General features: G+C 38.0%; 1 protein-coding gene across 2 annotated transcripts; it reads right to left on the bottom strand.

Annotated features, from left to right (window-relative positions):
- Window positions 1-932: 932 nt before the first annotated feature.
- Window positions 933-22,059, bottom strand: LOC140230278 (uncharacterized). Of its 2 annotated transcripts, XM_072310450.1 has the most exons (5): window positions 22,042-22,059; window positions 14,496-14,564; window positions 5,144-5,251; window positions 4,562-4,765; window positions 933-1,203 (listed from the first exon to the last, which is right to left on the bottom strand). In XM_072310450.1, the coding sequence occupies exons 2-5, from the start codon at window positions 14,536-14,538 to the stop codon at window positions 1,025-1,027; spliced, it is 534 nt and encodes a 177-aa protein (XP_072166551.1). In that variant the 5' UTR covers window positions 14,539-14,564; window positions 22,042-22,059; the 3' UTR covers window positions 933-1,024. The 2 variants fall into 2 exon arrangements, with proteins under 2 accessions (XP_072166551.1, XP_072166550.1); XM_072310449.1 differs by lacking the exon at window positions 22,042-22,059 and having other exon boundaries at window positions 14,496-14,604.
- Window positions 22,060-24,774: the final 2,715 nt, after the last annotated feature.

Below are 24,774 nucleotides of genomic sequence, written 5' to 3'. Positions count from 1 at the left end.
GGTAACGACACGTCTCACGCTACTTGTAAAGATAAATTCGGTCATTATTACAAGAAAAGCAATTTCTCCAAATATGAATCATAGAGATAATATCAATGCAAAAATAAAACGTTTACCTGTGATTTCAAATTTTCCGTCAAAGTCATAGGCCTTCTCTTCGTTCCCTATACCTTGGAATGTTTTGCGGAATATCTTTCTATCTATAGACCAATAGAGGTACCTGAATCAGGATATTGAAGGCAAAACAACAACAACAACAACAACAACAACAACATTATCCCATGATAAAAGTCAGATGTGAATTCATATTTGAGAAGAATACCCCCCCCCCCAGAAATACAGAATTCATAGATAAGTTACTTTGTTCAAAGCATGAAAAAAAGTGTAGGCCTACCTTTTTTCATTCCAAATTATAAAATCATTATGTTATGCGTCTTAAAAAAAAAAAAAAAAACCCACTCCAACGCAATGCATGTGAAACTCGAACAACTAAAAACAGCTCAAAAACTTGTGATTATAGGTTGTCGGACAACATAAAGGCATAGAAAAAAAATATGCATTCATAATAATTATATTCTATGCACATCATGGCATGTGTGGGTGAGTGTATTAATATGCGAGCGGGCGCGCTCTGTCTGTGTGTGTGCGTGTGTTAATTCGTGTGTGTATATTTTTCCATGACATGTCTGCTCCGACGATTGCTCCCATCAAATTATCTGCAAGTTGGACCAAACATAATTTCTACCCACCAACATAACTCAAACCCTTATCCCAATCCTCACCTCAAACAAAACCTAAAACCCTGTACCACAACCCCAACTCTTAATATCCTATAAGTCCTTTGAGAAAATACGACCGGAGAAGCATGTCGTAGGAGCAAAATGTGTCAACTTCATGAAGGAAGATGTTTTGTTTTGCTTTTTCTTCTGATTTTTCTTTTCTTCCTTCTCGGGTTATTTTTTTTTTCTTTGCAGGGATTATTTCTTTTCTTTGTTCGTCAGGTGTTAACAAGATAAAACAGAACCTACCCTTCTGTATCATCCACAGACAAGCTTCCAGCATTTTTCGGGATCTCGAGAAATTCTCCGAGGGACGTCATAGTCTCCAAAGAAATGCGACTTATGCCACACCCCCCGTGCTCACAGAGAGAGACGAAGATAACACGGGTCTTCGCAGATATGGCAATGTGAAATCCGCGATGAGCTATACAATGAATGAAATAAATTACCTGAGAAAATGAGGAAGGCCCCATCACTTGCTGTCTTCAAGTATTTGTTGAAGACTTACCTTTTTTTTTTTCAGAAGCCTTTGATTAATTTGTTACTTATTTTCCGTGTATGTGTGTGTGTGTGTGTCTAATCAGTAATAATGTTAGGAGCTCTGTTACATCACAGCGCAGTATAGAGTACATTTACATTAATGTAGCTGCGCGATACAAATTTGTCTAATTAACATTACTATTATAAATTTAGATAACCCTATTCTTTATTGAAGGAAAACCTGTCAGCTTACAAGATGAGCTTGTTGCCAATTTAATCTTTTCTTTTACTTCCAGTACAATAAATTTTGCATGGAAGACTTGAAGACAGGACAAAACACTCATTAGTTTAGTCACTCACTTGGATCATAACTCCGGACACAAGCATGACAAGAACCAGCTCTCCACGACCCAGTAAATTCTCATTAAAAAAGCTGCCTTTAAGTATAAAACATCGTACATCAATGTGCAAATTCGTTTACGAAAAGACAACAAAGCATAATAGCTACGTTTCATTTTATTCATTTCATTTCCGACAAAAGTATAAAGAACAATATGACATTATGTATAATTATATATAAAAAAGATTACAATGTGACTTTTGCATATATATCAAGCAGAATTAATGAAGCTCTTTTTTTTTTTGCAATAAAACAAAACATAGTTTTTGGAAATGCATAGGCAGACCATAACTGAATCGTATGAAAGAAATGATGTCGGGAATGGAGTTAGTGCCCCCCCCCCCCCCCCAGCAGAAAATTGTAATAGTCAATTACCGTGATCATTTCACCACTCCTCAACTCCAGGGTCAATATTAGGTCCCCTTCTCTTTTTGTTTAATATCAATGACATTGTAAATTCGTCGTCTATGTTATAATTTATATTATATGCCGATGATACCAATATTTTTTTTTATTCCCATGATGATATAGATACGTTAGTATCCACACTTAATGCAGAGTTACCAAATGTATCAAAATGGTTTAAAAATAATAAATTATCACTTAATGTTGATAAAACAAATTATATTTATTTTAAACATGTGAAAACTCACACAAATGATTTGGTAAATAATATAAGGATTGATAATGTACTTCTTGAACGTAAAAGTTCTATTAAATTTTTAGGCATTTTTATTGATGAAAATTTAACTTGGAATGATCATATACGTTAGGTTACAACCTGTATTTGTAGAAATATAGGTATTCTTTCAAAGATGAAGAGTTATCTTCCAGAACATACTCTTTTTATGCTTTACAATTCCTTAATCCTACCCTATAGTATGTATTGTAATTTAGGGTGGGCTACAAGTGCAAAGACTAAATTCAACTCTAATTATTACAACAACAACAACAACAAAAAAAGCTATTCGCATCTGTACTGGTTCACAATACTTAGACCACACCAATCCCCTTTTTTATCAGTTAAAAACACTGAATATATTTGATATTCGTATATGTTTGTATTAGAGAATGGAATAATTTGCCATTGAGAATTAGGTCAGCCTCAACACTATCCAACTTTAAACGTATATGTCGCATCTATCTTGAGGGAAATTTGTAAAACAAGAATTGATCAGGGAAGCTGACTTTAAAAGTATAGTAAAATAGAAAGTATCTTTCTGCAATTTCATGTGAACTACATGTATGTGCATGAGAGTTTTTGTGACACGTGTTTGTGTGATTGAATGTGTGTGTGTGTGTGTGTGCGTGTGTATGTGTGCTTGTGTTGCATCTGTCCTATGTAAATATGTTACTATTATACTTCTTGTTAATATGCTTAAACTTTAGTATGTTTATGTATGTTTATCCGGGACCCCTTTTTTACAAGCTCTGCTTCTTTTGGGGTCCCAAACCATTCATTATTCTTAATGCTGTATCCTTTTGTAAAATGTCAAATGTTTAATGAATTGGTTTAATAAAACTTGAAATTTGAGATATAAATACATTTCACTCTTTGCTTTTTATGTTTCAATATTTGAATAACTTGCTTCTAAACATTTTTCACGATTTCTTTAAACTGAATAATACTGTCCATTCGTATCCCACTCGAAATTGGCAGAAGTTTCATTTAGTAAATCCCAAATTATTTATTGCACAAAAATCTATAAGACAAAATGGACCAAACCTTTGGAACACACTCCCAGATTTAATATGTTGAATCTGTGAAACGTTTTGTTCTTTTAAGGCTAGATTGAAAACTATGTTACTGTCAGATTACAATCTATGAACATAGCATCTGAATATAGATTTTGTTTTGTCTGATCGCATCTTTTTTTTCCTGTAAATTGGATTGAAACTACAACAAATACACGCAATGTTTCTGTGTCTATCATTTCATTTCCATTTTCTTCACCATCACCACCATCATTATCATCTTCATTATCACATTTTTTTCGTCATTACCCTGTCGTCAATATCATCATCATCATCATCATTCACTTTATTTCTATTTGTCTCTATGCACTAGAATATATAAAACATAATGCATTTACAGTGTATCATATTTTGTAGTATTTCTCCATTCCGCAAATGTGTATTATATAGATAGGTCCCTGGGCTGCCACGTGTTCAATCATTTGCTTTGGCAGTCCTTCTTCCGCATAATTTCTCAGGTAATTATTTTGAAATTTGATAATACGATATATATTTTGTTAATGGAATCAATTTACACATTCATTTTCCCTCTTTGAATCATGTACATTGTAATTTGCTTACTGATAGTTTATGTGATATTACTGAAGAGAATCTTGATTTATATATGAAATTGTGTTGGAAGAAAAATAAATCAAACAAACAAACAAACTCTCTCAGTGGTTTCCACGAAGAAGCAGAAAATGCTTCCAGCAAAAACAAAGAGGAAAGATATTATCTCGGTGAGAATAAAAACGGGGGAAATTCCATTATCCGCTGATAAAAACTATTTGAATTGAATTGAATTGAATCGAACTATGCCACTGGAAATCAAAAGGAATGTGTACTTTCTATTAGGAAGAAATAAATTTGAATCTTAGTACAAAATAAATGTATTTCTGATATCCTTGGCAAATATTGTGACATCACGAATTTTTGTGGACTTCACCAATAAAAACTTTAAAAGTTCTTAATCTTGGAAAAAGATTGTTTAATTGTCCTCACTCTTCACTAACCTTGACTAATGTGTTCTTCTAAATTCATCCATTCATTCATTCACTATATATATTGACATAATTTAATTGAGTTTCAATTCTTTTTGAAACCATATGTGTGTATTTTCATTTTAAAAGTAATCACAAAAATAACGAAATTATCGTTTGCGTCTTACGGTAAAGATTCTGAGAGGAAAAGTCCGAGAGTTGAAAACGATGAAGTGCTCGTTCCTGATCTGTCCAATAAAGCACTTGTTCAGTCCGATCAGTCGCCATGTGGTTGACGCCGACAGTTAAGTTTAAAACTCTCGCAAAGTTGAGGTCTTCCGTTCTTGCCATATAGATGGCACTGTGGCCGGCAAGAAACAGCAGGTCGCTCTCTGTATACCGGGCAAGAAAAATGATGCTAGAAATATCCCTAAAATACTATAAACCTAGATACAAATCGGAACAACAACAACAGCCACGACAACACTGTGCTATAATCTTACGAAGACCTCATATCCCTTTTAGAGAATTCTGATGTCCTGAATTTGAACTATTGAATGAGTGATTTCAAGTTCGGTGCTATAAAAGTGCTAATGCTATAGTGCCAGTGCTATCTTATAGCACCAGCAATAAAACCGAACTTGAAACAGTCAATGAACCTCAGATCACTCATTTAATGCCATGGAGACTGTAGAAAAAAAAAGAAGAGTGAACGCTCTATGTGAATGTCATCGCTTCAAAAACGTTGAAACTGCTAGATATAGGCTTACTTGCACTTGTCTGGTATGTCGGCTCACAAGTCACAAGAGGGCGGTAGAGAGGATGCGTCATCCGCTTCATGCTCAGTTTGTAGTCACGGTTGTCGGCACACTCCATTACTTGACAGGGAAACGCATACACTGCCCCCCCAAGGAAAAACGCAGTATCTAACATTTTTGGCGATTTTCACTTTTTTGCATAAATATAGTCAGTGGGCAATCCTTCTTCATATGACATATTCAGATTTTTGAAAAAATGTTTAGAAAGCCACTTTTCCGTAACTGCCAAACGCAGTATCTACACTTAACTTGCACTTTCCCCAAGGAAAAACGCAGTATCTACATGATGAATATTTTCCCAAGGAAAAACGCAGTATCTACAAAGCTAGTCTTAATTACCAGACACTGTTATTTATATATGTGAATACTTTGCCGGTTGTTCTGTAATTTGAACGTAAATTACTTTCTTTAGATATACTTGCTCAATAATAAGACATAATGTTCAAAATATCCAACCGAAACAATACTGATTTGTAAATATTTTGATGAGATCGTGATCCTAATATAAAACACAGTGTGTGATTAAGACTAACCGAGTGCACATTAAACAATACAACACAACACTGACAGCTAGCTTGCAGCTGCAGTAGCTGCACTGATGCTGTGCAGCAGTCAGCACAGGGCCCGGCTAGTCAGCATACAGTGGGAGTGTGTAGGGTTGGGGGTACCACGTATCGACACCCTAAGGATCTGTAGCTTGTTTATTCTAAAAATATAATACAAATCCGCCTAATTCTTACCTCAAATATTCCATAAATACTGCAGTTTTGAATGTCGTGACCGTCTCGTTGATTATGAATCTCCGTTTTAAAATAGCGCAATTTTAGTGCGTGCGTTCCGTTTTCTTCGCGCAGCTAAAAAGGGAACCTTGCGATCGGCACCCCCTCTCCTCCATAGGTATACACGTGAATTTCTTTCTTTCTTTGAGGGGTCTAGATATCGCGCACGAAAATTTGAAATGCTCTTATAATAGAAGTTATTCCATAATCGTACCTGAATTTCTCAATGAATATCACGAAAATGCAGAAAAATCACCTCCCAAAATCTCCTGATGATACGGTGACGGAGTAGTGCGCTGTCGCCGTTTGTATGTCGGACTTTTTTTTATGCGTTCAATTTCTCGGGGTATGTAAAGATCGCGCAGCTGCCCTCTGTAGTTTCATGCGTGAAAGTGTCTGCCCCTCTGCGGCTGTAACGTGCTCCGGCTTTCGTAGAATATTTTTTCACTTGATATTAAATTTGTCCCTGTTAAGCAACAGCAGTATTATTATTGTTATTATTATTATTATCATTATTACTATTATCACCACCACCATCATCGATCATCATAATCATCATCTTTTTTTCTTTTTTTTATGAAGCAATGTCATGCTGAAAGTACAGCTCGATTCTTTTTTTTTCTTATGAATGCACTGTCATGCTAAAAGGACAGCTCCATTTGATTTTAATGAAAGTAAGTAAGCAGTGTATGTTTTTTTTTTTCGGTGCGTTGTATATTCTTTACGAATGCACTGTTTCTGCTGAAAGTACAGCTTGGTTTGATTTCATTATAATTGTGTTTTGTTGAATCGTGGATTCTATGATACATGTGATTTGATATCATGAAACTGTATTGAATATGGAATCAATAAAAGATTATGGAAAAAAAAATCATCATCATTATCATTTTCATTATTATTATTATCACTTCCACCACCATCATCATTTTATCATTCTTATTATCATTATTTTTATCATTGATATTTTCATAATCGTTAATGATTTTCATTTATAAAGTTTTCTTACAATATTTCTAATCACTTTAACCAATAATATACACGTAATATAAAATGGAAAAAAGTAAAATATGAACATATATTTTGTGTGTGTGTGTTTGTGTGTGTGCTTACCCATTCGTCACCCTCTCATTTTCGTCACCCATTTGTCACACTCTCATCTAATTTTTCTTCAGTATCATTATGACCCTCCCCTGTCACAAATATATCACAAGTTAGCGCAAGAAATCACAAGCAAATTCAAATTGAAATCACACTTCAACTTCGATACACTGAAATATTTATTCCTTTGTAATATTATAATCGTTGTGTTAAAATTTGACTTAAAACAACATTTATTAACAGTATTTCAGCGTAGCTGGCAGCATACATTGTTCTTGTGTATGATGACGTCACGTGGTAAACGATCGATCGAACAAATTACGAATTCTATCGACTACGAACGAGACAAGCGAGACGACACGTCTAGGCTACAACATCCTTAGAACAGATTTTAAGGTTAGGTAGGTAAATTACAAGGTAAAAAATTGGAAATTTAGTGGAAAATTTGTTGGAAATCAAAATTTCTTACCTGCTTCCTTCTCATGTTGGGCGGTAAGTCAGGTATGTTTATTCCATGGGCGTATCGGCAAATTTTGCGCTTAGTCCTACGCGTAATATCGCTTGCTATACGCAGTTACGCTATGCGCGATCATTAGGTCCCTGCGCGAGACCTAGTACCCTTACTATAATACACGTGAATTTCACAGGCCATAGGTAATACACGTGAATTTCACAGCCATGCGTCGTTACTGATCGGATGTGTAATTTTTAGCTTGGTTTGTTTGAGTTTGATTTTCGTTTCTTCGTTTTTATTGTTTTTATAGCTAATGACACTTAATTCCGCGCGTACTTTTTCGTTCTATACGCAAACAGCCATGATACGCAGGGTGTCGATGGGAAGGTGCCCTGTCGATAGGTGGTGCCCCATGGAATAAAACAAATTGTTGTCGTGGGGAAAATTACTCGTGAGCCTAGCCCTCAAGAAAAATTTATCTGCAGATAATGAGTAAGTTATTCAAAACTATTTCAATATTGAAAGAATAAAGCTGATTGTTTGTCACACGAAGCGAAGTAAACACAAATGCTTGTTTGTCACACGAAGCGAGGTAAACACAAATGCATACATTTATGTTTACTTCGCTTCGTGTGATAAAAGATCAGCTTTATTCTTTCATATTCTACCTCAATGATGAACATTATCCGTACTATAACTTGTTGTGAAGTAACTTTGTTAGGCCTAGACCCTTGTCAAAATTCCTCAGGCTCCGAATCCGAAAGTTCCGTCGAAAGGCAATAGATCTATTTTTGTTGTATCGGATAAACGTCAGGTTATGTAACATGTTACACCCTCCCTTAGATCTAGGCCTAAGTGACCAGTCTAAGTCTTTTAGACTTGTCTAGACAGTAACGTTTGAGTCTTGCGTCTCTTTTCTAACGTTAATGTTAGACTTAACGTTAATCAGAACTTTCAGGGTCCGTATTCCGAAAGTCTAAAGAAAGATCTAGTGTAGGACTTGAATAGGCCTACTCTAGGGCAGGCCTGTAGTAAGAAGTCTAAAACTTAACCACTTTTTAGAATCCTACCGTTAAGTCTAGTGAAGTGTCAATGTTCAATTATCTACTCCATACCATACTGTCTTAAAATTACAGAGTTGACAATACTATAGATTAGGGTCCATGTGAAAAATAGGTACCCACGGTAAATGGACGAAATAGAGACAGTTAAGAATAAGTTGTATTTTAGTTCTTATCGGATCTAGACAGTGTCTAGACCCTAGTGAGACTGGGTTGTGTAAAATGCATGCATGATCCCATGCTGCATGCTACATAACTTACAAGTAAAAAAAGTTACATTACAAATTTACATGACGTTAAACTTAGGTTCAATCCAGAAGGAATAGGCCTAGAGAGCGGATGTCACTTCATTCTAGACCGGTTCTAGATGTATTTTTTTTTTTCTAATCAGAGTCCTGGCTCGTGTAGGGCTTAAACCTTCTGCAGTTCTAACGTTAGGTTATTTTTTTTTTTTCTGTGAGCATCGTGCATGTATAGCCTGAGGCGATAGACTCGTGTAGCCTGCTACGTAGCCAGCCTAGAATAAACGATATAAAAACTAGACCTAGTCTGGATCGATCTAGGTCCAGACATCCGATTTAGATTTATTTTGGTCTAGACAGACTGTAACCTAGACTGTACAGATCTAGATCTAGTATTCTAGATGCTAGTTAGCGGCTAGGCCATGTAGCATCACATTACAGCCCTGGCAAGCTTCATATTAAACACGTATCGACGTAACGTTAGGCCTACAGCAAGATCGGTCTGGGATACACTTTTTAAGCAAAACGTTCCAAGAACGATCTGTTATTTAATAATCTTATGAAGCCTGCTCTGTAATCAGGGCATAACTGGGGGGGGGGGGGGGATGGAGGATGCATCCCCCAGGGCCAGAGAATACTTGAACAATGATGTATACATGCATACATAATTATGGCAGAAGATTAATCCTAGTCATTCCGCTGTAGATACTGCGTTTTTCCTTGGGGAAATTCGTTCCATTGTAGATACTGCGTTTTTCCTTGGGGAAATCAGTCAATTGCGTGGGGTTTCCCCAAAGTATCTACATTTTCATCAATAACTGAAAAACAAAACAAAAACACAAAATGATATTTTCCAGGAAAATTGGTAGCTAGATAGACTAAAATTCCACAATGAAGGAATTTTTCAAAAGAGTATATTTTCCAGGGGCTTTGGCAAAAAGATAAAATGGTGAATATCTCGGTTGTTTAGAAATGGAGCTGGATGTAGATACTGCGTTTTTCCTTGGGGGGGGGGGGGGGTACAGGTGTTGCATACTCGCTGATTGTTTTAAAACAGTGGAAAAAATCACTTTGAATAGAAATGAACATAATTATCAAGATGATCTCTTTCTCAAGTCATAATATCATGTTATTACAGTCTCTCTTGAGAGTAACTATTTTGGTTCAGTGCACAAGACCACGGATTATCAAATCTGAGATACCTATAGTTTGAGGTGGTCATCCCACGTGATAGAAAGGCACGAGTCCTAAGGCCTTATACGAGCCAGACATTGAAATACAGCTTCATGTGCCATAGGCCCACGAGTCATACAGCCCAGAAGCTCGACACCAAGTAAAACAGGCCCATGAGCTAGACTCGAGGCAAATAAGGTCCATGGGCTCCATATTATATAGGCAAATAAAGCCAACGAGCTCTACAGTATTGTAGGAAAAAAAAAATCCATGAACTCGATACTATGTGAATAAAGCCCCGCCATGTACTATTGAGTTCGCGTGCCTTTCTAGCCTATTATCGAGCTCTTTGGGAATTATTCATCTAGTATCTATCTCGTCGGCCTTGTTTGCCCAGTGTGTACCTCGTAATAGCTCATGGGACTATTTTATTTGATGTCGAACTCGTGGGTTAGTGTCTTCCTCGTGTATGTGCTGTATGACTCGTGAGGAGTAGGACTTGTTGGCTGCATGACTCGTGGGGAGTATGACTCGTGGGCTGTATGACTCGTGGGGAGTATGACTCGTGGGGAGTATGACTCGTGGGGACTATGACTCGTGGGCTGTATGACTCGTGGGGAGTATGACTCGTGGGATGTATGACTTGTGGGGAGTATGACTCGTGGGCTGTATGACTCGTGGGGAGTATGACTCGTGGCCTGTATGACTCGTGGGGAGTATGACTCGTGGGCTGTATGACTCGTGGGGACTATGACTCGTGGGCTGTATGACTCGTGGGGAGTATGACTCGTGGGATGTATGACTTGTGGGGAGTATGACTCGTGGGCTGTATGACTCGTGGGGAGTATGACTCGTGGCCTGTATGACTCGTGGGGAGTATGACTCGTATAAGCTGTATAAGTCGAGGGCTGAATGCTGGGGTCGAGCTGGAGACGTGCATCCGGTTCGAGTCCTTGGCAACAGTGACTATGCCCTTGAATTGAATAGCTCTGTGTTTACATTGTCAGGGAGACTAAAACTCTCAGCTCTCTCTCTCTCAAGACAAGGCAAGTGCCAAATTGTGTCTCGCCCATTCGCGTACAAGGAATTAATATTTTTTATTACTCCCAGAAGTTAATTGACCTGCTTATGACCTTTGACCTTGTGGTGACCTTCAACACCCCAAGGGACATTTACCATCCAAGTTTGGTCACAAACGGACAAAGGGATCAAAAGTAATGAGCCATAATCGAAACGTGCCATAAAAACATAACATTAGGCCCTAAAAATTTGTTGACCCATTTCTATGACCTTTGACCTTGTGATGACCTTAAACTCCCCAAGGGACATCTACCATCCAAGTTTGGTCACAAACGGACATAGGGATCAAAAGTTATGAGCCACAATCAAAACGCACCCTAAAAACATAACATTGGGCCCTAAAAGTTTGTCGACCCCTGTCTGTGACCTTTGACCTTGTGAAGACCTACACCTCCCCAAGGGACATCTTCCATTTAAGTTTGGTCATAAACGTACAAAGGGATCAAAAGTTATGAGCCATAAACGAAATGCGCCCTAAAAACTTAACATTGGGCCCTAAAAGTTCGTTGACCCGTCTGTGACCTTTGACCTTGCGGTTGCCTTCAACTTTTCAAGAGACATCTACCATCATCCAAGTTTGATTGCCATTGTAGCAACATGTGCTGAGTTACGTGTGATAAGAGAGTCTTGCAAGTAAACTTTAACGTATGACCTCAAATGACCTTTGACCTTATCATGTGACCTCTTACGGCACCATAACATGAAGGTACCCCCAGTGAATCCATCACCCAAGTTTGATTGCCATTGTAGCAAAATGTGTCGAGTTACGTGTGATAAGAGAGTCTTGCAAGTAAACTTTAACGTATGACCTCAAATGACCTTTGACCTTATCCTGTGACCTCCAACGGCACCATAACATGAAGGTAACCCAGTGCATCTATGACGCAAGTTAGGTTGTAATCCAAGCAACTTATGTGAAGTTATTTGTCAAAAGAGAGTCTTGCAGGTAAACTTTAACATAGAAAAGAGAGTCTTGCACATACTCTTTAATATATGACCTCAAATGACCTTTGACATCATCACATGACCTCCGACAACACCATAACATGAAGATACCCCTAGTGCTTCTATCACCCAAGTTTGGTTGCCATTGCTGTAACAGTTGCCAAGTTATGCATCATAAGAGAGTCTTGCAGGTAAACTTTAACATTTGTGACGGACGACGGACGGACGACGGACGGACGACGGACGGACGACGGACGGACGACATTTGGATCCCTTAGTCTCGCCTTCACCTCCGGTGGGCGAGACAAAAAGAAGGATTCTGTTGCTATCATCCTCATCATTAGTTTATATGGGGCCTACTATCAAAGGTTAGAAATACTGACATTGGTTGGACATCCCCCTGGGGAGATGGGGGCACGAGTGAAACATGATGATAATAGAAATTACGTAGCAATGTACTTTGTTGTCGTCTACTACTAACTAATATCGGTTTAACCAATTTGGTCCATAATAAATTTGGTCTAAGTTAAATGACCATTAATTTTTGGTTTAATGATCACTTGGAATAAATGCGCACTTTCGATAATTTCAGTTTCCTCTTCTAAACAAATGGGCTACTAGGAATTGCTACCTTGCTTATTTATTTTTGTCCACTTCGTTTGTGTGTTTCATTTCCATCTGAGAAGATGGCTGGGCCCTTTTTTTTTTTAAAAAAAAAAAAGGTTGATAATGATAACAACTCTTGCTGAAACGACGGCTGTCATTGTAACGACAAAAATCCAGCTTCCTGACTGGCTGTTGCTATGGGAAGTTGCCATTCGAGCAAGAGTTGCCATTTTAACACCTTATGGTGCCCTGGTCTTCCATGGGGTCCAGTTGGATCTAAGGCGGGGCCACTTCACTGGGTTAAACACCCTGCTCTTTGCGAATTGCGATGAATAAGTGGAGCGTGATCTTTTACGTGCATGAGTTGTGACTCTCTCACACACGGGATCTCTATTTTATGTCCTATGCCAGGAACAGAGCGTTTTTCCTCTTTACTAGAGGGGACGGTATGATTACACACAACTTTACTCAGTGGGACCCGGGAATCGAACGGGATCCTTTGGACCGTGAGGCAGACGCGCTACCGATTGAGCTAACTCGCAGACCTTTGGTCTAATGCTTTTACCAGTTTGCCAGTTTGCAGTCTATTCTTCATATATATATATATATATATATATATATATCCACTGAGAGGTCATGCAACTACTATTTTGTCCACTAATTTTAGGTCTACATTTCAATAGGACTTATATTCAGTTGGTCTATTGCAGTTTCGTCTACTTCCGGGGCCCGTTTCATAAAACTTGTCATCAGTGACAAGTTGTCATAGATGTGACAAGCTACTGAAATCCTTGTATCTGATCGGCTGAGAGCAAATTTGTCATAGAAATGTGGCAGTTGTCACTGATGACAAGTTTTATGAAACGGGCCCTCGATTGCCCAATCAGAATCGTTTAATGGTCTTTATAGTATCTGAACTTCTATCCGTTCTCCGTTTCTCTTTCACAGACACTCATTAGTCGGTGCTTACAGCCAAACAATTAGCTTTCAAGAGTTCATGTAGGTACCGTCACACTTCTCTTTGGACAACCCGATTTCGATTTCGACCAGTTATCATTATAATTACTGTGTACATCATGTACGTATATTATGTTTGCTTGCTTGCTTTGTACTTCATACTAGAACGTGTGTTATTACGTTTGATGTAATATTGATATTTTATGAGAAGTATGAAATACATTGAACGCGAACTTGAACTTGTATCGGCGAATGCTCAATCGATCTAATTAGTCGCTACCGATAGGACCAGTACTATGTCCACAGAGGCGACTATAGAAAAAGTGGGAATAGCCCAAGAAGATCCAACATTATCTCGTTTAACGACGACAAATTTAATATACGTGTATAGGGTAAGGGCCTGCAGTCAATGATTAGCTTGTGCCTAGATACCGAACGTCATTCCACGCACAGACCATTGTTTTTTTTTGGAAAGCATGGATTATGCAGAAGTTCAGTAACCACAATTTTGAAATTGATCATAATTTTGAAACTTAATGGAGGGATCCATGACTTTGAAAAACAAGTTATAATTTGATTCCCCTTTTGCGTGCGGCATTATAAACAGTCTGTACTATAAACTATCATCACAATGATACCCAGAGTCGTTTACCTGGGCCAGCACTTCATTATTTTCCCCTCGAAAATCAGCTACCAGCCTTGACGCATCCGCCAAGCACGCCCCCATTCGTTTCTACAATATTTGGAAAGGATCGCTACTCGCGTATTTGATGCAAGCAAGTCTGTATACATTTTCGTGTACTGCTCTTCCTCCTACACTTGTCTTGCTCTTGTACTTCAGAGAGCAGAAAAACAAAACAAACCAAACAAACAAACAAAGAATAAATAAATAAGTATTGAAAGGAATACCTGTCACGATTACAGCAACCAGAAGGAGTTCTAGTGACGTCATCACGCTGCGGATGTCAGTTCCCTATACTGTGTGGAGATAACTTCGTACATGTAACTTTAATGCTTAAAGGGGGTATCTCACTGAGCGGCGAACGTTTGCGAATGTAGCGAATTTGGGAATTCGCCATGGTTCGTAAACGGTTGCAAAAGGTTCGTTAACATTCGCAAGAAAGTTCGCAAACGGTTTTTATTGTCGCAAACAGTTTTTCTTGTCGCAAAGAAATTTTGAACATGTTCAAAATTTCTTTACGAACCTTTGCGAATTTGTATTTTCGCTAACAGTTGCAAACATTCGCAAACATTCGCAAAACACTCGTAAGAATTCGCAAACGGTCGTAATACGGTGTCGCTAACATTTTTATATGATTCGCCACTGCTTGCGAACAAGTAACCACATGGTTCCTATATAAAAGCTTCTGAAACAGACAAGGTTCCACTCTAAGAAAGTTCTGGAAGCTCTTGACATCTCCATCATGATTGTAATTGCTTCAAAAGCTTTCCATATTGACTAAAGTCTGTCCTCTGCAACAAGCACTCTCTGAATCTCTTTCTTTTCTTCTTCCTTTCTTGTTTTTCTTTATTTTATTTCTCTTATGCTGCACAACTCTCTAAAAAGAAAGAGTGAAAATGTTCACTCTTGAAGGAGTGAATTACAGAAAAGAGTGAGTTTTGAGTGAAACTGGAGTGAATTTTGAGTGAAAATATCTATTTTCACTCATTTTGGAGTGACCTCATGCAGGGATCACTCGAAAATCTTGGAGTGATCCCTGAGGTCACTCAAAAATGGGGGAAAATGAACATTTTCACTCCAAAATCACTCTAATTTCACTTGAAACTCACTCTTTTCTGTTATTCACTTCTTCAAGAGTGAACATTTTCACTCTTTCTTTTTTAGAGAGAATAGCTGTAGCAGCAGCCTGACAAAGCAGCTCATCAAGGATAGCAACACCTTGAGCCTCTTCTTGGCAGAAATTTATTTCCATATCCTGGAAATCCATCTTGAACGGTTGTCACAAGAGATCTGAATTCAGTGGAAGGTTTTATGTCGTTTTATGGGTCTTACTATACACAATCGCCTGGTACTTTTCTAGGTCCAAGAACATTCGCAAAATTGTCGCAAATGATTTGCAAACAGTTGCTAATATTTGCAAAACTGTCGCTAACATTTGCAAAACTGTCGCCAACATTTGCAAAATCGTCGCTAACATTTGCAAAATTGTCGCTAACATTTGCTAACATTCGCTAATAGTCGCCACCTGTGTTCGCAAACACTTTCGCAAACATTCGCTAAAGTGTTGCTAATTGTCGCTAAACATCGCTAAAAGTCGCTAACTGTCGCTAATGGCAGAAGCGAACTTTGATTTTTCGCAAACATTCGTCAGAAAAGTTGGCGAATCTCAAATTCGCTACGTTCGCAAACGTTCGCCGCTCAGTGAGATACCAGCTTAAGGGTGGGATTTCACGGAGCACGCGAACGATTTGCGAAGGACGCGAATGACAAAATCCAACATTCGGAAAAGTTTTTCTCCGAATGTTTTCCGACAATGAAGCCGAAAAATATTCTTGCGCAATTTGTGCGAAGTTTTCACGACGTATGTGCGAATGTCGTGTGTATCATTGTTAAAGTACAGCATGTTACGTACACGAAGAACACGCGACGGAAATGCGAACAACGAAAAATTTTCAATAATCATGGGAGAAAATGTACCCAAGGAGAGGTGGAAGCTGTCTTGAGTTGAATTTTTTTCTTTCCTCTATTTCTTCTTTCTTTTTCTCTCATTTTTCTATTGTGTGCTTGCCTACATTTGTTTTTCCTGGGACGTATCTCCACTAGTAAAGCATATGATCTTTTTTTTTTTCTTTTTTTTTTGCAGTTCCTCCAACACATAATCTTTATACTTCAAATGAAATTTTACACACTTTAGATTAATTTTAACTGTATTCTGCGATTTTTTTTTTGTATTTCAAACATTTCTTTCTCTTTGCTAGTCTTTAATGTCTTTTGTTACTATAGTTAATAATTGTTTGATGTTTAGGTGTATGCTACGATTTTTATTTGTAGAAAACGTATAGGTCATACATCTCCCAAACGTGCGCTAAACGTTCGCGAGAATGTCTCAAAAGGTACGCGAACAGTTTGCGATTACGTCGTAAAATGATCGGAAAAACTTCGCAGATTTCGCGTAACATACGCGAGACATTCTCCAAAGTTTCGGAGTCTGTTTGGGGTTTCACGAACATTTTGCGAACATCACGCGTGTCTTGCGAAGGTCTTACGCATATGACGAGGCTTTAAAGACACTTTCGAGAACAATTCACGAGCAAATCACGACCAAGTGTGCGGAAAAGGTTCGCAGAAAATTTCAAACTTTTTTGAAATTCTCGCCGAAGTAAAAACGACATTCGCGAACAATTGACGACGCTTCCGAACCCTCACGTTCGTTTGGCGATCTTTTGCAGACCAAAATGCGAATGCTGGATTTTGCCATTCGCGTCCTTCGCAAATCGTTCGCGTGCTCCGTGAAATCCCACCCTTACTTGATGAACCATTACGACTGAATCCTACAATCATAAACGCAATATAACCAATATTGTTTGACAAGTGCGCGCGCTGTTCGTAGTTCGTTGTCGCTAAATGTTGGCTATAATTGTTGTTAAACTGGACCTATACTGTAGTTTCAGAATCACAAATCGTTACGAACTATACAAAACTGATATGCGTGTAGTAAACTTTGATATAGGCCTAGGTATGTCATGTGTAATGTGCATGTGTAAATGTTTTCGTCTTTATGCGTGGCGATTGATTTTTTAGCGATCCCAGAAATGAGCAGTGTGGCGATACTGTCAAGCACACGCACACGCGCACGCACACACACACACACACATACGCACAATACTTGAGGAAGGGTGAAAAAGAAATCTGCGCGTGTTCTGATATACACATTTTGTGTAGGTGAGGTGAGGTGAGGTTTAGATCCATTCCCACTACGGAGTTTTCGCTACTTGACGGGAAGACCGAGAATACGCGGAAGCAATCAGCTGTGACAGTACCCGTTCAGCAGTTTCGCTTTCCTATTACGGAGGCGTGGGGACAAGATCGCTGATTGGCTGGCTGGCTGGCTGGCTGGCTCACTCCTGCCCGCGCCTAGCCTTTAAACAAGGCGACTCGCTCTGCGTGCCCCCGTATAGCGCGTTTACCCCACAAACCTGTTGGCCGGCGAGTGGAGCGAGCCGCCTTTATCCACTCGTTCATCAGGGATGTGTACTTTTGTCGTTGTTGTTGCTTTATATTCTTTGACAAATTTGCGTACAAATTTGACGCAGAAAATACACACGGCACCAAGGCAACCCGCGCGCGCTTGCTAACAAATTTATATTCTTTGACAAATTTGCGTACAAATTTGTTAGCAAGCGCGCGCGGCTTGCCTTGGTGCCGTGTGTATTTTCTGCGTCAAATTTGTACGCAAATTTGTCAAAGAATATAAAGCAACAACAGCGACAAAAGTACACATCCCTGAACGAGTGGATAAAGGCGGCTCGCTCCACTCGCCGGCCAACAGGTTTGTGGGGTAAACGCGCTATACGGGGGCACGCAGAGCGAGTCGCCTTGTTTAAAGGCTAGCCCGCGACCAGCATCGGGACCGAACGCTATTTTGGCCGAGTACCGTACTCGTTTTCCCCAGGACCGGACGTTTCTCGGATTTGATCATGCGCAGAAGCAAATTGTGCACACGGCACGCTCAACTATACCGGCTGCGTCGTGTAGCGAAAACTCCCTGTTGTCCAACCAGGGAAGAGGCGTCGTCTTTAATAGCACTCGCGTCGCAGTAAAGTCGGTATATTGGCTCTCTGCTCATCAATTTACTGAATCTCTCTTTAAAGGGCAAATCCAGTCCAGATATAAGTTAGTCTGATAAGAAAGAGTTCAACGGTAAAACTTTGATCGAAATCGAGTGAATAATTTGGAAGTTATGACATTTTGAAGTTTTGCTAATTTTTTTCAAGAAACAGTTCTTGAACGGTCACTTATGAATATGCAAATGGAAAGTGAGCATGTCATTCCCTCACAACTTGCCATATAGTTTGTACATAAAATTGTGAAATCTCCAGTTTTTCATTAAAACGCAATTATGCCCGAGCCTAAAACCCTGCTATTATGTAACTGATCACTATTCTAAAGTTATCACACCAGGACTAATATAATGTTTATCCGACTTCAATGACAAAAACATTGAATATTCATGTGGGTTTTTTTTTTTTTTTTTTTTTTGTACACGACCAATGGAAAATTGTGAGGTTATGACATGGTCAGCTCACTTATTTGCATATTCATATCCACTGTACAAGAACTGTTTTGCAGAACTTAGCAAAACCTCAAATTTTCATAACTTCCTTATTTTTCATCCAATTTCAGTCAAATTTTTACTGCTGAACTCGTAAGAATTTACTCTTTTTCAATCAATAAATTTATATCTCGACTGGATTTCCCGTTTAAAGAAAGTGCAGAAATTGTGTTTTGCATTATTTTACCCATCTTGAGTGTCTCAGGGAACCATAGCAATGTAGGTACAACTAAAGTTTGATGCCATTTGGGGGAAAATAGTTCCTTACATGTGTTTAATGCTCTTGTTTAAGTCAAAATAATGATGCTCAATGCGAGCTTAATGAGTTTGTGTATTGCAGTTAAGGTGTGTGCAAGTATAATTATGACTGTGTGTGTAAGACAGATGGTGTATATGAGTGTGTGTTTCTGTCAAAATATGTATGACATGTATTATGTATTTTTTAATCAGACTAACTTAGTTTTGGACTGGATTTCCCCGTTAAAGCGGAGATTGAATGGGAAGCGATTGCCTTATCGTTTTCGTGCGTTTCAGAGTGAAACTTTACCAGGTTGGGGGGGGGGGGGGCTGTGAGGTGCATTTTTTTCGGATTTTTTTCCCCTCGAGTTTTGCAGTTTATTAACTTTCCTTTGGTCACTTCAGTTTTCATGACAATGTATGATTATCGTAAGGTTCCACAATACTATTGTACATTCTTGTCATCTCAAATAGTTTTACTCACTGTGTTTTCAGTTACCAAAGCAATTGATGTCTGTAGTTCTTATGTCTTTTGTCGATAAAATAAAAATTGAATTGAATTGAATAAGCTAGCCCACTCATCACATCACCACTCTCTTTGGCCTGACAAAAATAACCGAAAACTGAAAAAAAAAACACACACACGCACACACACACTCACATACAAGAGCCCTTCACTTTCCAGAGAGAGAGAGAGAGAGAGAGAGAGAAGAGAAGGGTGGGGTGGAGGAGTAGTCTTGACACAAGCTATATAAGCCCACCCAAGTTCTTAAGCTCCGGCATAAAATATTCGTTTCACATCAAAATATTGCCCGCTTTATATTGAATACAAACTGTCTTCTTAAAAAACGAAACTAGCGAAAACAACACAAATTTTGAGTCCCTTTCTCCTGCTTAGCAAGGGCGCTATCGCAGGTGGGTAACGTTGCTATTGCTTGGGAAATCTCTCATCATGATTGATTTTAGCTTTTAAAAGCAATAAAAGTGGGATTTGAAATGTAAATCTTGTAGATAGTGGCAAGGAAGCACGTGTGAGCATGCGATTGTCATGGGAACAGGAACGCTACATGTTACACTCTTTTCGACAAATTCAAATCCTGAATGGACCAGTTTAAGAAAAGAATAAAAAAATCTCCAACAATATCGACTGCAGGCGGCAGGGGAATTTTCTTCTTAACAAGTGCATTTCTTTAACGTCATTGTTTTGTTTATTGTATTCTTAACATCTAATAGTGTTGACAATTTATCTCTGTGGATTATTCCATGTACAGGATTTCGCTACCCCCCCCCCCCAAAAAAAAAAACAAAAACAAAAACAAAAAAACAAACAAACAAACAAACAAACACAAAACAACAACAACAACAAACCAACAAAACCCATCAACCAAACAAAACAACAAAAACAGCAACAACAGCAACCAAAAATAACAAACAAAAACTTTAACGATGGACGGTGTCGTTCCTGGTTGGTATATGACCATATAAAATGATATAGTTATCGTTTCTCTCTTTTTGTTTTATAACCTCTGTTATGGGGGCATTTCATGAAGGAACTTGTCGGATAAAATGTCAGACAAGTCAATTATATCCGACAAGTTCAGAGAAATCAGCCAATCAGACTAAAGAATTTCTCAAAACTTGTCGGATATAATTGACTTGTCGGACATTTTATCCGACAAGTTCCTTCATGAAACGCCCCCCCCCCCCCCGATGTCACGGATGTCTTGAGACTGTCTTGTTGTGTCCCACTATGTTTGCTATTTGATAATCGTTAGTGCACATCGAAAGAGACCTGCTGATACAGTTTAGTAAAGTATTTGGCAAGTAAAGGATATTTAATTAGTGTTGAGTGCAACCCAACTCAGTAATTTCATCGAGACCATTTTAATATTAAAAGGGTAACGTTGGAAATAACAGCACAGAAACCAAAATACGTCGTTAAACATGTTAAAAAAGAGCAAAAGAGAAAAGCCTCGCAAGCTTTATACTTGCCTATAAAATATCCGTTCATATTTAAAGCTATACAACAAACACTAACTGTGCAGTAGCAAAATCCTGTTACTCTTCCATACATATTAATCTAAAAGTTATTTTGAATCATTCAAAAACGAAGTTCAAATACTTAGATACCTTTATATCATTATAACGCCATATTATACAATGGAAATAACAAGTTTTGCGTCTATCCCATATTACACATAATTCATGGACAGAATCGTATTCATAAGACATATAATATCTTTTTACAAATTCAATTTCGATCTATTTCTGCAACATTTTCTTTTCACGGCGAGCACGTACAAACAGAAATTAGATACAAAGCAATTAGATACAAAATACAGTAGATTGTTGAGATAATTGCATTTTCTTTTCCATGGACGTCCTTAACTAAGAATAACTTGTCTCAAACATCAGAACGACATCACCGATACCTGACTGTGACCAAAACCTGAATATGTGTCGTATGGAAAGAATCATTCTATAGACAGACAGGTTATATCCTGTGACTGTGTATATGTTTTTGCAGTTTCTTTGTTGTTTTTAGAGAGAAGTTTTGTAACGCGAAATGCTGTTCCAGCGTCCCAGAGCAGGCGGGGGAAAAATGATATATAATTATTCATTTTAAACACATCCAAAATGTTGAGGAAAGAAAACCACTTAGTAATAATTGTTTTTGAAATTTATGTTTTGGAATGTCGCTTAAAAGTATTATATAATATAAAAATAAATGAATGAATGGATAACTAAATTAATGAAGAAATACATAAATAGGTAAGTGAATAAATAGATAAATACTTGACAAATTGCCCTATATCGACGTAAACATCTCACCGGAAGAATTTAATGAACTTGAATAAATGGATATTTTTCTCCTTTTTTTGAGATAGAATAATGAGACGTTCGACAGTCATTGTCACTCTTACCTGATGCAATAGTTCAGACTTGGTCCCGGCTCCTTCAGCACCAAAGGTGGCAATGCGATTCCCGAGGAAAGGCAGGGCAGATATAGTTTTCCCGGTTTTGCGCAATTATGCACACATCGACGTTCTACGCCAAGGAGATAGAATGTAATAGGGAGCTTTAGATTTTAGACGCACGGAAGTTCAGAGGGGAAAAAAAAAAACATGTTCTGAGCGTGCGCAGAAGCGCGCGTCAAGTCGATCTATTATAGGGAGCTTTAGATTTTAGACGCGCGGACGTTCAAAGGGAAAAAAACATGGTCTGAGCGTGCGCAGTAACTTGACGTGCGCTACTGCGCACGCTCAGACTATGTTTTTTTTTTCCCTTTGAACGTCCGCGCGTCTAAAATCTAAAGCTCCCTATTTTTAACTTGCGTCGCCTGAGTTTTTCACTACGCGTACTGGACTATTTTTACGTCCGCACAGTTTGCAACGTAGAGAACTACTTCATACACCGATCATAATTATGGGGGCGCGATTTATTTTTTATACGTTGCGTCCCAGCGTAATCTAAAGCTACTTTTCAACACGACGCAGGGGAGAGGAGAACGTCCAGCGCACTCGTCGTCTCAAACGTCCGCGCGTCAAAACATAACTGATATGAATACTACCAAGTGTAGACCCTGGAGTAGTCTTTCACTCAGACCATCATCAAAGAAGACACCCACTTGGCAAAATAGGGACGAGAAAACTCCTTCTTGCTGGAACAGTGTTCGAAGTCCTGTCCTTGACATTGTGTAGCGGGTCCACAGACCTCTTCCATTTATTTCTTCTTTCTTTTCTTTCTCCACTCTTCCCTGCTCCTCTTTCCTCGTTCTTCGTTGTCCAGTAACTGCGTATATATGTTTATGAGTATGTTTTATGTTTATATTCATAACAGCGTTATTTCTGTGTTTTGTTGTTGTTTTGCGTAACTGCGTGTATGTCTTCTCTTAAGGTTACATTTTTCTGCCATACAAAAAAAAAAATCTGTACCATAATATTGCTATATTGCAATATATTCTATTTGCATTCTATAACAAGTATTGTTGATAGTAGGCTTGTATCATCAGCATCATTATGTTTATCAGTGATTAATGTATACGATGGTACATTGATGAATTTAAAGGGTTGAGACCTAACTTCAGGTTTCTAACATTTTTTTTTTTTGCTGAAATAATGAGAAAACTTGTATGAAATGTGAAAGAACATGTAATTCCACGAGGAATTCAGCGTTTATTTGATGAAAATTGGTTTTGAAATGGCTGATATATCCAAAACAGAGCAATGATAATAAAAAAATGGGACCCACCCTTTATTACCATCGCTTTGTTTTACTTTGTTTGTGGATGTATCGGCCATTCCAAAACCGATTTTCATCAAATAGACTTTAAATTCCTCATGGAATGGTACGGTCTGTGCTATTTCATAAGTGCTTTCTTGAAGTCTGGGCAAAAAGTTGAAAGCCTAATTCTCATCTCCACCAATACTATACCATCCATTTAACATTTTATACATTACATTGGTATATTGGTTTTGCTGTTGCTTTCATCCAATGTTCACAGTCTTACAAGCTCGGCTTTTTAATGGAACACTGTTTTCCATATGAAGAACTACTCAAGATTCATTGATAAGTTGAACAATTATTTATTCATTTTCATTAAAAGGGGTGAGCCAAATACGTTACCATAGGCCAAACAACCTTTTAGTATATCGAGTTCATAGAGACTGTACCTACTTCCTTCTAAGTGCCTGCAAAAATATATTTTTTAAACCTTGTTTGCATTATCCATTAAAACTTAATGAATATTCAGATGGATAAATACATTCAGACGTAAGATGAGAATATTCTGTGAATGAAGAACTCAGCTTTCACATTTAGGCTTCTTTTCCACTACATTTCATAGTTTAAATATTACGTACAATGTTTGAAATGGTTAATTTGGGCTTACATCATTCATTTTTACATCAAATCAATCATAAGGTAAATAATTAAACAGGTGATATTCATTAATTCATACACAACTAAAATTATTATTTATATTTTACCAGATACGTTACCAAAGGCAATTCGATGTTTTTCAATAGTTATTTCCCCAGGAAAGCAATTCATATTTGTTTCCTGTGGAAATTCCAGATCGGATCGTTCCCTTTGCATGATTTGTGGGATTCGAAACTTAATTTGTAAGCGAAATTTGTTAAAAATACAAAGTGAATCTTAAGATTATATTTTATTTCAGCAAAAAACATATTTCAACCTTCCACACAGAAATAATTTCTACCAATTAGCAAGGGATGACAACATCTTTACCTCTTGAAAAACCCCAATATCTTTAGGGGGGACAGATGCCTTTTCGTGAACAGAAATTGGATCAAAACAATAAATTTAATTCAAAGTTAGGAGTCCATTACAACATGTAAATTTGCGGTAACGTATCTGATTGGTGATCAAAAATCATATATGATGCTCTATTTCAATTCATTTTTACTCACTGAATGGCCATCATTTAGCATGTTCCACTTTTTGTTTCGTATTTGACCGATTTTGAAGTTACCGAAAACACATCTTTGAATGTTTTTCTTTGTGGTTGATTTTTCGGTTTTACTCACATGGAATTGAACACTTAATCTGAGAATGGCCCTTACAACAATCCACATTTCTCTGTGACCGCTTAACCAAACTGAATGGGGTGTTCTGCAAAATAGAGCTAAGATGTT

The sequence above is a fragment of the Diadema setosum genome, chromosome 6 (genome assembly GCF_964275005.1).
Source record: "Diadema setosum chromosome 6, eeDiaSeto1, whole genome shotgun sequence".
Lineage (NCBI taxonomy): Eukaryota > Metazoa > Echinodermata > Echinoidea > Diadematoida > Diadematidae > Diadema > Diadema setosum.
Note: the sequence above shows the minus strand (reverse complement) of the source record. Positions and strands in the feature narration are given on the sequence as shown.

Coding starts and splice junctions, on each gene's coding strand:
- LOC140230278 (XM_072310450.1), bottom strand. CDS start 14,538: ATGACGTCACTAGAACTCCTTCTGGTTGCTGTAATCGTGACAG. Junction 5,252..14,495: donor GGTTGCTGTAATCGTGACAG/GTATTCCTTTCA, acceptor TTCCCTGTCAAG/TAATGGAGTGTGCCGACAAC. Junction 4,766..5,143: donor GACATACCAGACAAGTGCAA/GTAAGCCTATAT, acceptor CCCGGTATACAG/AGAGCGACCTGCTGTTTCTT.